The sequence below is a fragment of the Carlito syrichta genome, unplaced genomic scaffold (assembly GCF_000164805.1).
Source record: "Carlito syrichta isolate Samal-C Ts95f unplaced genomic scaffold, Tarsius_syrichta-2.0.1 Scaffold108548, whole genome shotgun sequence".
Lineage (NCBI taxonomy): Eukaryota > Metazoa > Chordata > Mammalia > Primates > Tarsiidae > Carlito > Carlito syrichta.
The window spans coordinates 20110-36610 of NW_007052644.1; the positions used below are offsets into that span (position 1 = coordinate 20110).

General features: G+C 38.1%; 1 protein-coding gene across 2 annotated transcripts in view; it reads right to left on the reverse strand.

Annotated features, from left to right (window-relative positions):
- Positions 1–202: 202 nt before the first annotated feature.
- Positions 203–16501, reverse strand: part of TAPT1 (transmembrane anterior posterior transformation 1) — a 52641-nt gene continuing 36342 nt past the window's right edge. For both annotated transcript variants that reach the window (XM_021717428.1, XM_008068412.1), the window contains exons 8-14: positions 15172–15252; positions 13653–13762; positions 12147–12206; positions 11691–11759; positions 8605–8681; positions 4555–4715; positions 203–2406 (exon numbers count right to left, since the gene is read on the reverse strand). In XM_021717428.1, coding sequence (XP_021573103.1) covers positions 2177–2406; positions 4555–4715; positions 8605–8681; positions 11691–11759; positions 12147–12206; positions 13653–13762; positions 15172–15252 — 788 coding nt within the window. In that variant the 3' untranslated portion in view covers positions 203–2176. The remainder of the gene's footprint in view (positions 2407–4554; positions 4716–8604; positions 8682–11690; positions 11760–12146; positions 12207–13652; positions 13763–15171; positions 15253–16501) is intronic.

The following is a 16501-nucleotide window of genomic DNA, read 5'->3' on the forward strand; positions in this document are numbered from 1 at the left end:
ATGCTGAGAGATATTAAGTGGTCTATGATAAAGGCCCCGCCTACTTTTTTCAAAAACAAAGTTAAACATTTTGCCAAAAGAATAATTCAAATTAAGATATAGTCCTGTCATTTGTAAATTAGAAATAAATTCTTATTATAGAATAAAAAAATACACTCCACCAAATATGACAGTAAACATTATTAAAATAAATTCAATGATCTTTTAAAAAAAGATTACAAAATTGAATTTATTGAGTTTCACACAAGATGCACTTATAAAATTAGTACTGAATGCCATTATAACAGAAGAAATGGACATCATCCTAAACTCCCAACAGCATCTGCAAAGGAAATGAAAATCTTCTGAAAATGACAGCACGATAACAGAGTAATTCAAGCGGAATTGAAAAATATAGCCAAGCCATGTTCTTGTTGTGACCAGGGCTGTGTTGGCAAAGCTTTCTCCAAACTATTCCCATTCACCGTGGGCTTTGATCCTTTTTTTGGTGAAACGGGGATGGAAAAAATAATAATTCTAAAATGTGGCTCCATTGAAACACACACCGAGCATATTAAAAGTCTTCTCATTTTTAACTTAAAATACTTCCTGTTTTCACGGGGGCATGTCTGTACAGTTTCCTCAACATCAATCTTCAGATTTCTTTCTTTAGTGAATATAAAAACATTAAAATTCACTTTTACATTTCAAATGAACAAGTCAAAGCATTAAGGCTTGCTTTTTATTTCATCCAGAAAATAGAAAAATCACCTAAAATTTGCCTTCTGTGCATATATGCCTGAAACATCAGCACAAGAGCTGAACTTTAAAATCAAAACATCAAAGGAAATAAGAGTTAACAGTACCATCTTCTGGACAGTTCTGTAATCAGAAGTCGTAAAGTTTCTATAGAAACACAGACAGGATTCTCAAGACAAAATGGGTGGAAAATAACTTGTCCTATGGCGCAGGCCACCAACTAGTAATTAAGCAGAATTGGAATCCTGCTCTCCAACAAAACCGAAAAGCACCTTTTGGCTGCTGTTCCCAAGAGCCAAACACAGATGCCTCCCCACAACCAGCACCCACACGCCTCCAGCACCCACTTGCTTTTGCACAAAGTCCTCTCCTGACCCAGGTCTACACGATCCCAGGCACAGGCTTGCTCTGACAGTCACTCCCCCACAGAATGCACACCCCACCCCAGTACAGGAGCACATGCCGATGACCCACATGGGAGGACCAACGCATCTTATAAGCCCAAGCAAGATGATGTTGCCCAATCTACTTGGAGTATTTACTTTCAAAAATCCAGGGAAAATCAACAATTTTAAATTTTGTGCACTGACAAATTTCCAGCCTATTCAACACCAAATCCTTTGAGCTGTAATAATTTATGAAGCAATTAGTTTTAAAGCAAAATCAGTTAAGTATACCTTAAAGTTAACACTGCTCTGCTTTTTGGTATAAAAAGTGTCTTTTTATAAGGAAATTTCTATTTTATCCACTGCCATTAAATGACACATAGCTCACATTTTAAAGAGTAAACTTACAAATTATGAAACATTTTTCCAGTAATGCATAACCTTAATTAAAAAAAAAAATAAATGAACCGGTTTAGCATTTGTTTTTCCTATACAATGCTACTGTTCATTGTGTCTTATTTAAGGTAGGCTTTTATTCTGATTAATTCAGATAAATCTTCAAAGATGATTCTGGTGGTAAGAACATTTACCTTGACTTACGTTTACTAATTTTCTTTAATGCTTTGGCAGATGAAGTAAAGTTTGAAAACTGTTTGTGAAAATAGTATGAGACTGGAAAGGTAATAGTTTCACAGTTTCCCAGGTATATCTTTATACTGAAGAGGCCTTGAGGCAAAACTCAACATTCTGGAAGCCCAGATTGACAAACCAAACAGATCCTGATGTTGCTCTGGTCAGTTCCACGAAGTGATGCCACTGTTTGGCCAAGCAGGAGGAAGTTTTTACAATTCATCAAATTTCCCAGAGAGTCAAGGCCGGAGGTTGCTGCTGTTCCATGATCTGACTTTCGGCCAGACCATATTACTGGAAGATACTAAGATTTGCTTGCCAATAATAATTTATCGTTTTAAATAAATATTTAAGTGCCATGGGCAGCGTTTGTCCGTCCTGGCAACCCAGGACCAGCTTCTTCAGCACACAGAGCCGCAGATTCAGTCAATTCGGTTTCCACAAATTGTGAACCTGTCTATCTCTAACAAATCTTTCTTTGCAGATCTGTGTTTTAATTCAGAACTGTCCTGCGTTATGTCCTTCTCATCCCCATCTGGAGTTGTCAGAAACTGATCAGAATTGCTTGTCACAAGTAATGGTATGACATTTTCTTTTTGATGAACAGGCTGGCTGGTGACTGAAGCAGACAGGTTTTCTTCCATGGAAAGGCCTGTGATAAAATTGATCCACTGAATTAGAAAAATATTTTCTCTAGTTTACAATAAATTCAAACTTACCAAAAGTAACACTGAAAAGTATCCACATTTTAGATAAAGCAACTAATAACCAAATAGTAGCTGTACAAGCAGCCATGTTTATAATAAAATTTAGAGGCTAACCATCTCTATCAAAAATTTTAAGGAAGAACATATTATGTTGATCACCTCACAGTAATAATACCACCACCCAATTGTGGAAAGACCAGAACGCCTGCATCACAACTTCCTCCTATGTGATCAAGACGTAATATGACTGTGGCTAACCCTGAAAAATCAACATTGGCTCCCTCACGCGGACATCAAGGAGCGAGCTAAGGAGCCTCTACTACATTCCACTTCTTACTTGTAGTCACTTTAGGTAGGCTTGGTTTGGCATCATCACCTCTAGGAAGTCCAAATCAGAAGTAAAAACAAGCCAACAAGCAAAACTCCCAATGCTTAAATTTTAGGCCACAGGGATCCTGGAGCCTGGATCCAGCAGGGATGGGGCCTGGAGCCACCATCTGAATCACATATTCAATCCTTATAGGAACAGCTTCTCTGAGGCAAAAAAGACAGACCATAAGGTGTACATATTTAAAATATGTAATTGGATGAGTTTCGACATGTGCATCCACCTGGTGACACCCCAGCCATGATGGAGGTGATTAACATACCCATCTCTCTCTTGGTCACTCCTCCCTCTTCCCTTCGGTCTCCCATCAACTGCTGTCTCTCGTCTCTTTTAGAATGTGATACACCTGATACTGCCTTGAGAGAGTCAGCCCCCTCTTTCTGGCTTGACTTAACACCCTCCCAAATGGTCTCTGGTCTCTTGACCTCCAAGACATTCTGTGTGGACACACTTTGCATCTTGAACACACTTTGCATTACAGGACCCCCAAGTCAATGGCTCTGCACTGCAATATGTGCTTAAATGTTTTACCCCCCGTTAGACTGGATCCTCCTGGAAGGCAAGACCGACACGCGATAACATCTTAACTAACATGCACAACAGAACACATACAGGCTCACTATGAATTATCTAGTTAATTAAGACAAATGCAATACTCATATTACTAATAGTACTTGTGTTCTTTATAATGAAACAATTTATTTCCTTGTGGTTAAGTACATTGTTATTTACTTCACTTTGCTCACACACAATGAGGACAGCTGGCCCTTCAGGTCAGACTTCAGCCCAGCCCGCATCTCTTCTCCTGCTTCCTTCCAGAGCACACTCTGCACTCTTGAAAACTGAGTTTCTGGTTCTCTGGGTGCTTTTTAAGGCCTCCGTGAAATAACTCATGCTGGCCCTTCTCCTGAAGTGTCCTTTCCGACAGCTTTCCCTGGCCTATTCTCATCCTTCAAGCACAAAGCTTGTGAATGGTGCTATTAAACAAAATGTCAGCTACATCGTGCCACTCCTCTGCTCCAAGTCCAGCAAGGGCTCCTTTCCCAGTAAGCGTCAAAGCCAAGGTCCTCACAACAGCCTGCAGCCTTCCATGGCCTCTCAGGCCCCTTCTTCAGTCTCTTTTCCTGGCACTAGGCCACTCTAGCCACCTGGTCTTGGCTGTCCTTCGATGCGTAAAGCACCTTCCTGCCTCAGGGCCTTTGCTGGGTGGGCTGGCCTTCTGCCTGGGATGTTTCCCTTGGAAGGCTGGCTACCGCCCATCCTTGGGCTCTGCTCAGATGCCATCTCCTCAGACTTGGGGGATTATCCCCACTACACTTCCCTTTCTCAATCCTGCTTTAGTTTCTCTACAGCACTTGCTGCCACCTGACACAGTGCCTATTGATTTCTCTGCCCTCCTCCCAACAATATAGAATAAACTCCACGGAAGTAGATACACTGCTTTGATGCCACCGCTGTGTGCCTTGGACCTAGCATGTAATAGATGCTTAAGACTCATCCACTGAACGATGGATAATTACATGGAAAAACTCAGAGCACTGTATCATGTATGTGTGTGATGATATCTAAAACAGAATCATTTAAAACATCCAATAAAAGTAAGTGAAGTGAAACCAAATCTTTACAGCCTTGCTCAATGTTGACTGAACCGCGATCTACCTCTTTGAAAACGATTCAGGGAAGTGACAGGAGGGACCAAACTCACCTTGGGAGGGTTTGCATTTGTTCTGTGATTTACTGGACGGCTTGTTTGGAGTGCCGGTTGGGGGCGGATTCGACAGCTTCTCTTCCATCTTGGCCTCCTTCACGTACTGACATGATTTCCCCAGTAGCACGATGCTATTCAGTACTTTCAGGGATATCAACCTAAAACAAGAAACATAACAAACCACCACTCCTGAAATTAATCTAAATCCCTGTGAATGCCATCCACGGCTATTGTGAATGAGAAAGCTGGGGGTATGAGGGCAGGGGACAGGCTCAGGAGTTAGAGGACCTTATACAAAGCCTGAGATTGTATAACTCAGGGAAAACTTTTGTTAAACTCCTTAGTTTTTGTTATAAAAAATTATACCAGTTAGAAGTTAGGAGGAGAAGGTGGAAAAGGTGGAAGTTTTTATTGGTACTAAATAATTTACATGCTATTCTCTTATTACACAAAAAACACATTCAGTGCATACGGATGAAAAAACATATAATTCCACACCCTAAGGACAATTAATCACTGTGGCCTTTGGTAATGACTTTTTAGTCATTTTTTCTGAATATACTTCTACTTGTACTTTCTTATTGGATAGAAAATGAGGGCTATTTGACAAGGCATAGGGGAGCGGAGTGAGGAACCAGAGCACTGAGACTCTAGGGTCAAGTGTCTGCATAGATTCCTGATCCTACCGCTGAGAATCTATGTGGCCTTGGGCAAGCTACTTAGCCAGCTAGTCTAGGAAGGAGAGGATCCAGGCAAGGGGCTTAGAGCAGTGCTTAGCACACAGAAATGTCAAGCTATTTTGTTATTTTAGTATTGTTGTTTATATAGCAATATATCATACGTGTTTTTACATATTAGTTAATGCTCTTCAGTGACACTATTTTAAATGGCTTTATAACATTTCACAGTATAGGTTATCAAACAACAAAGCCCCAAACCACCCCTATTTATGGATGTTTAGATTATTTACAATATTTTGCGTCTATTAAAAGTTTCTGACTAAATCTATTTTCTTAAGATAAATTCCTAGATATCTATAATTACAGAAATAAAATTTCTGGGTCAAAGACATGATATTTTAAGGCATTTGATATAAATCTGGCAAAAAATTACAAAAGAAATCTCACATTGGTATCTTCTTACACATAGTGGACCTTGAATGACACAGAATCAAGGACCAAGGCCAATAAGGTAAGTGGACTGTGGTTTTTATGCCTGGGGTGAAATCCTGGCAATGGCATGAGATTACAAGTCAGTGAGGACAAGTCTGAGGTGCAGACTGGAAATAGATCTGAGCAAGAGGACTCTCTACTCCAGGAGCAAAGAATGTGAACGTCCAAGAGTCCACAGAGAGCTGCGCTGCCAAGTGCCTTCTGGGCGAGACACTTGCAAATTTATCCCCAGCTTCCACCTTCCCTTTAAGCTCACTCTCCTTTCCCTGCTTCCCAGACACCACCTCAGGGATGTCCAACAAGCATTCCAAACTCACCGACTCCAGACCACAACTCTTGAGGACAGCCCTACCCTCTTCTCAGAGTCTCATCTTCCACCTCCACGTGCATTTCTCTCACAGGCTTCCCCATCACAGGAAATGGCAATTCCATCCACCCACACTGCTTGGACCCAAAACTTTGTAATCATACTGATGCTTCTTGTTCCCTCACCCCTTGCATCCCACCAATTCGCTACCAAGTCCTATCTGGCTCTACCTGGACTACACATTCAGTGGACAAAATGTCATCACTCCAACGCTGGCCATTCAGTTCTGGCCTTGGTCACCATTCCTCCACTTGGCCTGACTACAATTTCTCCCTCCCCACATTCCAATCCATTTTCCACACCGCAGCTTGCAAAAAACCCACCGGATGCTGCCACCCTCTGCTCAGCCCTTCCCCAGGTCCTCCCCCGCCCCCAACCCCACCCCATCCCTGCCTCCTTGTGGACTGCTATACTGCAGCTTCCCTGGAACCTGCTACCATTCTTTCAGGCTTGTGTGTCTGTCCTGTTTCCCCTTTGCTGAGCCTGTTCTCATGTAAGGTGGCTACATGACTCCCTCCCTTATTCCACCTGGGTCCTGGCTCACCACAGATACTGGCCACCCTCTCTCCCCCAGCTCCTCTGCCATTCTCCACCTCCTCACACTAGCATGCTTTTGTTCCAAATGCTGCTACCAATGGTCAACTTAGAGCGATTTGTTTTTCTGGGTGCTGTGTAGAATTCCAGCGACACCAAGGCAGAGCATCTCTCTGTTGGTCTCTAGGCTGACCCTGAGCCTAGCCCCAATGTCTAGCACTGCTCCCTGAGGAGTGCTGGCTGGATCAGTAAAGGCAGAGGCTGGCAAGTCTTCTCCCTACAACTGAAAAGAAGAGTCTGGAAGGAAAGAGATGAAACTGGGTGTGGCAGGGGGAAAGCATAGCATTTGATGTCAGGAAGCCCAACGGAATTCTTGTTTTTTGCTGAAGACAGACTCCTGGGTTTGGGGCAGCTAATGACTGAGGAGGTTTCATGGCCAAAGTGGTTTTGAGAAAATTTCTGAAGGAGGAGAGGACGATTTGGGTATCACCCAGAAATGAGGATAATTAAGACTAGGTGAGTGTGAGCAGAGTGGAAAGGTCAGTGAGCAGACTTGTCTGGCTGGCCTACCCAGGCAGAGAAGTGAAGTGATGCTGGGGTGGGTGGAGATCCAAACCCTGAATTGTATGTAATTCAGATTAAAGCACATCCCTTTGGTGAATTATGCACAGACAACTGTAACCAAACAAAGGTTTTCAGGTAGCTGGGATATGCTTCATTTCCTGATTTCAAAAAAAAGACTAGAACAATTAGCTTGTTAAACAAAGATAAGAACTTTGAGAGGCAAGGTCTCGTGTTTTTCAATGTTAAAAAACTGAAGTTACCTTAATCTCGTAACCATCTATGTATTCATTCAAATGGGAAATAGGAAATGATGAGAAAGTTGATCAGAATCAAATCTCGCTGTGGGTGTCACCGATTTTCGGAGCATCACCCAGCACTGCCCTGCAGGGTGAGGGATCAAGGCAGGCACTGCCGGTCCCCCACTCAGGATGCCCGCGGAGGATCAGGCAGTGCAGACAGTAAGAAGTGACTGTTCCCATGCTGCTTCGACAGAAGCTTCCTGAGCACCTGCCAGACAGTGTGCTAAGATCTGGGCAAAAAACAACGTAGAAAACACACTCAAACCACAAGGTTGGAATAGTACAGTTGTCTCTGCAAGCCAGACCTTGCCCTAGGGGAAGACAAGTGAAGCTACCATTCAAGTGATTACTGCTTCGCTCATTCTCTCCCTACTTTTTTCCTCTTGTGGCATTCGGCTCAGACCTACTTCCAGACCTCCATTCCCGGGGAACTCCTGTGCATCTCACCTAAGGGAGTGACGCACAATCAGGATAGGTTTCCTGATTTTCTTTTTTAGTAAATGAAAGATAGGCCAGGCTACTTTATCATTAATTAACTTCTTGAGAAAACTAACAATGGCTAACCATCATTTTATAGTACTATCTAGTTTCAGTCGTTCATTTACTGTTTATTTCCCCCAACCAGAATATAAGCTCATGAGACCAACAAACATGCAGATTAAGTTCAGCAGGCCATAGGCAGAGAAATTACATTTATGTGTTATCTGTGGATTTACACAATGTAGGCCTAAAGTGTGCTAAATAATTAAATGTGGCCAACATACTAGAAGGTCAAAGATAGTTTTAAATATGGAAAAATGTCTGATTACAATGGCAGACCTTTTTCATAAAAGAAAATATGGGTCAAACCTAAATCTTAAGCAAAAAGGGCTTTAAGTAAAAGATTTCACTAATAATTAAAATAAAAATCTAAAGTACTGTTAATACTACTACCACTGAATAGCAGCGTAGTTAATCTAACCAACTTATAAATACACTTGAAGGTACAAGCTGTTGAAAGGGAGCCCCTGACATGAAGTGGGATTAGCATGATTGGGGTGCTATTAGATTCCACTGCATCTGCATTTATATTTTACGATATAACCAAAAACATATTCAAGAATAATCTTACCCAAAATAGAAGAGTATGACACAGGCATAAGACAGGATTCCTTGCACTTTAATTGAGCTTGTTACAACTCTGATGAGCTAGCCAGAAACAGACCAAAACAACAAAAACATACAAACAGAACACACAACCACAGAATTATTAGTTAATTTTAAATAAAAGATTTCTCCATGCTGATTTTAACATTTTAGGTATACACCTATGGCCTCTAAATCCAAGAAGGCAGATTTGTCACTTCATATTAAAACCTGCCTGCTTGTGAAACTGTGTGTGGTGGATTTGGGTTTGTTCAGACAAATCTGGGACACATGTGGCTAATGCACAAGTAACTACTGTTGGCTCTCTGAGATCAGACGCTACACCTAGTACACAAATGACACATACGTTTACTCCCGGAGATGCAAATCAGTTGGTTTTTACAACAACAAAAACTATCCTGGGAAGTTCAAATGGATTCCTCTTCCTACATGTGTCCCTATCAGACCTACTATCGTTTGGTGGCCATTTCCCTTCCTTATTTCCACTTTTTCCCCAGTCTTGTTCTTTGACTCTTTTAAGAAGCCCCAGTAACTTGCAGAGAGCACAGAGAAAGGGAACTTTAAGAAGCCTGTACTGTTTTAAAAAAAAAACTAAACTATTAAAAAATTACTTAAAGGTTTAAAAAAAAATTTCTCTCTTTTGGATAGTTATGGCTAATTTTTTCTCACATTTCTCAAAGAAATAGAGGAGTAACAGCATTATCCTTATAAGTCTGCTGAATAAATCGTGAAACCAGTCAAAGAAAAATATTTACACATTATAGGTGCAGCTGTGCCCATATATTATGGTCTGGGGGGTTGGCTCTGTGGAAATGGAGAACCAGGGAAAAGTGGCCTTATTTAGTAACATCAAGTTACCAAATGTCTATTAGGGTGTCTTAAATAAATATCATAATACACGTTTAAAAGACATTTTAAAAATGCTTCTAATGAAAGAACAGCTGGGAGGAGGTAGGGCAATGGACTGCCATGTGTTCAATAAAGTTTCATTATGAGAAAACTGGCAATAGAAGTCCTCAATTGTGTCAGTCTCTAATGGGAAAATGACTATTGTACAGATATTTGTGACAGAAGTTAATGTGGCTCTAAGATCCATTCTTATCCATTAATAAGAAAAGCAAACCAGTGATCACATTTAAGGCTTAAGTGACTTCATTTTTATCTCATATATTATTCGGTAACTAGATGCACCCAAGGTCTAATTTCCATGAGACTTTAACGTTTTCTTTTCCTTTTTTCAGATATGAATTCACGTTAGGACCCAAGGTAACACTTAGAAGAAAACACTGTCATCCGGTGTCTTAGTCAAAAAACTAACTTGTTCCAGAGGACTTGGTATTTTGCTCAAGGCTTTGATGTCTGCAGAAGTTGCGGCATATGCTGACGCTCTGGCAGGAAAGTGCTGCAGGAGGAAGCCCACTGGGTCATGGCCTGACTACACAATCCCCCCCCTTCAAGCACCCAGGCGGCTTTCCAGAAGTGTGTTGCCAATCAATCACTAATTGCTCAAAAATCTTTTGGTATAACAGCCAGAAAAACTCATTTAAAGAACAAAATAAAGACCAGAGGAACATTGTAAAATACTAAATTACAAAAAAATTTGTTCTAATTATAAATTGAATTTCCTGACAAGCACCTAGACAAATAAGTCAATTATAATTTGGCAAGGCAGGGCCATATTTAAGTCCAATCATTTGACCAGTCCTTTAAAAAAGAAAAATCAGTCAGGCAGTCTAGGTTTATCCTCACACTTGTATGTATCATGTTTCCAGTTATAGGAAACAAATATAGAAAAAATTAACATTCTATTTTGCCAACCTCCGAAACCTTTAAGAAATAATTTTTAAAATCCTCCATTTCCCTAAATTTAGATGTCCCTTTTCCCATGCAAAAGAAAGCTATATTACTATATAATAAATAAGCTATTAATATAATTTAAAATGTTTAGAATGTGCTTATCTGGAAAAGACAGTGAAGTTTAAATAACATTAAACCTATTAATCATCCCTCATCTTAAAAAAGTCAGGAGAGCTCATTTAAAGTACAGTTGGTATGCCCTTCAACTTCTTTATATACTTCTTAGTTGACTTGCACGAGACCGCAGCTATGGAACTCTAGATGTCCTTTGACAAAAAAGATCAAAGAATTTGTTTTGATGTGAGAACAGGTAGTCAAGAAGGAATATAATCAAATACAAGTGCAGCCAGCAAATCTTCTTAACGTTATTATAGTCCAATGTGGCTAGTTACTATTTGCAAGGCTGTTCTGAGCAATTCATTAAAATATTTAAAGTTGATAACTCTTTTGGGGTTGATTTAGTAAATTTTAATACTATTTTTATTTTTTAAAAATACATATTTTCTGAGTATAACAGTAGAAATTTTCATTGTAAAAAAATTTGAGAAATTTTTAAAAAGTAGTAATTACAATGGATACAGATTATGCCTTCATTTGGGCATACTATAATTTCTTTAACCTATTTCATTTGTTTCCAAATTTTTACTATCATAAATGCCCCTGCAATGCACAGGTCATTGTGTGCCTTTTGTAACAGTTTATCTAGGATAATTCCTAGAACTGAAATGACTGTATCAAACCATGACACAGTCATACCACCTTCTAGAAATGCTGGATTTTGGCCGGGCACAGTGATGAATTCAAGACCTGCCTCGGAAACACCTTGTCTCTACAAAAACAACAAAAAAAGAAATATTGGATTTATTTACATTTCGCCCATATGAGTTACAGTGGCCATGTTAATACCCTGATATTTCCATTAAAAAAAAAAATCTTTGCTAAATGAATTAAACAAAAAATAGCAGCCTCATTGTTAGGGAAGCTATTTACACAAAACAGCTTAACACCACTTATCTATTAGCTAGTTCAACACTCTAAAGTATAATGCTATATAATTTAAAGCCAAATTTTCTTCCAAATTATTTACCATAAATTTTTATATCAAGTCCTTTCACAACAATCTTAGTAATACTACATTTACATTCATAAAAACGGTGATTTCATTATAAAAAACATAAAAAAATATGAACTTACTAAAACAGCTAATGGGAGAGGAATAAACCCCATCCTCCGTGCTACAGAGTCACTGTAATCAGTGTATGCCTGAATAGAGAAAGGAGAAAAGGATTCAGATTTATGTGATTTAAACAGCATTTAAAAAGTACTATTAACTCACCACCAGCAAAGGTTCTAAACAGGTGAGGCTATGAGCAAGAAGAGAATCCGGCACCTATTATGTAATTTAGTAGAATGATGTGAAAATCCAAATGTTTCTAAGAAAATTTAAATACAAAGCTGAGTAACTGTTACAATGCTGCAAAAATCACACACACTAATGTTAAGTATGATTATTATTCTTAATTTGTAAATGTTTACAATATAGGTAAGTAGGAGGTTTAAGTTTACGTAGCTTTCCTTTAACTAATATTGCATGCTAAATTAAGCCATGGTTCAGTTAATTTCAGACTGTGCCTTTGAAATAATGCTCACATTTTTCTGTCGGCTGCTAACGAGGTCAAAAGCAAGACTGGCTCTATATTCACTGTAGACCTAAACACAAATAAGAATAAAATATTAAGTAATATAGCACAAACATATCATGTGAAAAGATTTAGACTTACAGTAAAAAATGTTTAATAATTAGCCAGAAATAAGTGCTAATAACCAAGCAGACATCTGAGTATGATTTCTCTATTTGTTTTCCTACAGTATCAGTAAAACATAACCTCAATTCCCCTGAACCATTGCAATTCATAGAACTTCTAAAGGGTTTTCTTCATAAAGGAATAAATAAATACTCAATTATTATAATCCTGAGAGCTTAGAATTTTGGGAAGAGTGACTATTTTAAGTAGTATTGTGTGTGTGTGTGTGTGTGTGTGTGTGTGTGTGTGTGTATTTGAAATCTTAAATTAAATGAACAGTTGAAAAAGTTATTACTGTGTATTTAACCATAATAATGCCTTCTAAGAATAATGGATGCTAAAAATATATATAAAACTGAAGTAAGGAACAGAGTAGTTATGAAGGCACTTGCAAGTTGTCATTTCCATTAAAAGTTACACGAATATCTGAATCAAGCCTATTACTTTTGACTTCAGTTGCTGAAAAAATGATCCTATTAAAAGGGAACCATTCTGCATTGAGAAAGCTGGAAAGTAAATAGTGAAATTACTTAATCAGTGCTTCATAAAAAAGTACAAAACCCTATTTTCTTTACATATATTAAAGCATTCAGAAATCCATAATCAAATCATCAAATTGCAGCTGTTGCACATGCATTCTATTTTAAATCATTGTCTTTGAAATAAAACAAATATCAGAGAAACACTTACTAAAAGAACAATCCAAAAAAATCTAGAAAACTGTTGACCTACTATTTATTTTTGGACTGAGGTATAAATTAGGATTGCACTAGGAAAACGCTTATGTTTTATATACAATGAGCCTGTAGTCATGTATCTATTTTTGGAAATTCTAGAGAATATCTGGTTACAACATAAAACATCTCTTAAAGTTACATCAAATATAAGTCTCCTGTCTTCTGAAACTTAGCAGGAACCTATTTGTAATTGCAGAAAAAAATAAATTTTAAAAATATAAGATATTTTAAAATGTAAGTTATCTTAAAAACCTAGCCAGAGAGAAAATTTTTGATGATCTAAGTTTTAAAATAAAAAAAGTGATTTTAAAAAAACTTTAAGTAAACAGATTAGGACAGTCTTAACAGTTCACCATGATTCTACGTTAATGACATACTGATCTCAACTACTGGCTGATCTAAACTCTTGCTTAAAAGTATAGAACTAAGACTGTTGAATATTAAAATGCCTTCAGTAGTCTAATGATCTTTAGAAACAAAGTTTTAATTCTAACTTTAAAGTATTATCAATTTATTATCTTCATAAATGCAATAAACAAAATCATTCTACAACTTTACAATTTTAAGAAGTATAAGTAAACTTTAAACATTAAATTGCATATCAAATTACATACATCTGCAGTAATGTCATTGAACTTTGTGATAAAGGCATGTTTTACAATATCCACAGCAACTTCTGATGCAATTACCATACAGACATCTGGAAACAACACCCACAGATGATCTACAAAGTACAGAAGAAAGGAAAAACAATTAAATCTCTTAATATAAACAGAATCCGTATCATAGGCTACTGTAGAAATCTAAAATCTCCACAAAGTAAAATGAAAATACTTCCAATAAACGATGTCATAGACCAAGCATTCAATTGATTATAATCTTTATCAAAAAAGCTATGCTTTGTCAAGTTAAAGGATTAAACACAGATTATATTCGGTACTTTCTATGTGCCAGGTACTGCTTTAAGTGTGGGCCACAGTGGTGAGCAGTACCTTGACTTTGCAAAGCCTGCATGCCTAGCTAACTACATGCTGGCAGATTAAGCAGGTGCCTTAGAAAATCCTTTAATTCTATAGCTGCCTCAACATGGCAGTGAAGTTAGTAGAGACGTGCTATACCCAATGGAGCAATGTTCTCCTTCTTTGATCATTATAATTTAAAGATATGGATCAATCATTTATTTCACTGCCATATAGATGTTAATTTGCTAAATTCACTCACCTTTGCAACATTAAAACATGAACTCGAAATGAGACCTAGTATTAGGTAGATCCTACAGCTTACAATAATCTATTGTATACTGGAAAATAGCTAGAAAAGCTAGAATGGTTCTAGCATAAAGACCAATATTTAAGTTGATAGATACCTCAAGTACACTGATTAGAGCCTTACAAACTGTATGAATGTATTATATTATCACATGTCCCCCCCCAAACTATGTACATTATGCATCAGTAAAAAGAAATTTTAAATTGACTTTATTGAGGTACCAAGTACTAAGATCTTGTAGAAGGATGTTATTAGTGGGACAGAGCAAGAAAAAGATGGTTAGAAATGCTGATAAGGACCTATGGCCACTGAAGACCTGGGTGCTTGAGGGTGGGCTGGAGACCACACAGCAGGACTATATGTGCCAATGGCATAGACAGTTTCTGTGGAGTCTGGCATCATGGCAAGGTTTGGAAACTGGGGACCTCTTTCGTTAATAACTTGCCACTACCATATGACTTTGGGGAAATTTCTTTTCTTTGAATCTGCATCACAGGCAAAGGGTAAGTTTCTTAATAATCTACATTCTAGTTTCCTTATCTATAAAATAAGGATAATCAAAGTGTCTATACTTCACCATTATGAGAATTAAATGAGATAATGGTACACAGCAATGTGTCTGGCATACAAAATGTCTAGTATTATTTTTATGTTAATGGCCCTGGAAACTTAGGACATGCTTCCACATATGCGGTCTGTTGTTGACTGAAATGTCATTGTGTGGTAGATGACTATTTTTCCAATACCCAATTAGAGGACAGCCAAAGTCCTTTGAAGTCTTCTGCAATACTCCTTTGATTCCATGTATAAGAATGATTTTGGTTTAAGAGTAAAATTACAAGACATTGTTTTATTAAGGGTTACCTGGATTCCAAGAAAACTGCTCCATGTTTCTTAGGCACACTATCAGCAAAAGCACATAATTTGTGAATCGTTCCTTAATATCTGAAAAAAATTCAATGTACGTACTTTAGTAAAAATATATATGCAGCAATAATAAAGTACATACATAAAATAATTATTTTAGTCAGCACATGATAAAGTTAGTATACTATGTATAAATATCTATAAAATAAATACATAACTAGCAGGTGCTACGCTGGTAAGCCATTGACATCTTTTGACAAGATAATTCTATATGGAAATTCCAGTTCTTTTCCACAAACTCCAATATTCAAACCATCAGACTGCTCAGATGAAGTCATTAGACCCCCAGTGGGGACATATGACAACTGTTTTCATCTTACAGAAGAAGAAAAAATAGAAGCAGAGAATAAAATACAAAACTTTGGGTAACATAAAATCCCAGACGATTTTGGATCTGGTAAACAGTAAGTGTACAAGTATCAAATTGACAAGTACGTTAGCTGAGAGAATACTGGTATTATAAAAGCACGTATGATGTATGTAGAAATTGGGTGAAAAAAACCTCCCAAATTAGGCTTTGTAATATTTACCACAAATAACTATGTACTCTGAGTTTAGGTGGAACAAATAAAGGCAAATGACTGAATTCCTGCTAAAGATCAGTTTACACATCTCACCTGTTAAACTAGTATTCTCACAGAATCTAAGATACTACATAATCAAGAAATGGAATGAAATAAATCTGTCTTCAGTAAGTGTGGCACGTCCACGTGTGTCTGTGTACCGTGAGCACTGTGGCTAGAGACAATCACAGAAGTAATCATCTCACAAGTGTCTATAGACTTTGCTGTCATCTGCCTACTAGCCTGCTGCCTCAGTAATTCCAGGCCTCACCCATACCACTCTGCTGCAGCACTTCCTGTGAGAGGAGTATTTCCATTTTACCTGGTATACTTTGTGGGACTTTGTTCCTTTTTTCTTACTTCCACCTTTTCCTGTTACTCTCTAACAAAATGACTGGATTTTTATTCCACAGCAAAACCTTGGTCTCTGTGAGTGGTTGGCCTTGATGCTCCGTCCCTTTCCTAAATCCTTAAGCCCTCAGTTGCTGGTCCTACTTTTCCAGGGAGGCTCAGCTCCTTATATGTGATGGGTCTGAGCTGTACTTTCTGTCTCTCAAAGCACAGAGGGCCCAACTCATGAACTCCTGGGTTCAAGCAATCCTGCAAAGTGCTAGGATTACAGGCGTGAGCCATTGTGCTTGGTCTACAGTCACATCTTAAACATGTGACTATTTTGTTTCCAGCAGTCACCCAACTTTATTGAG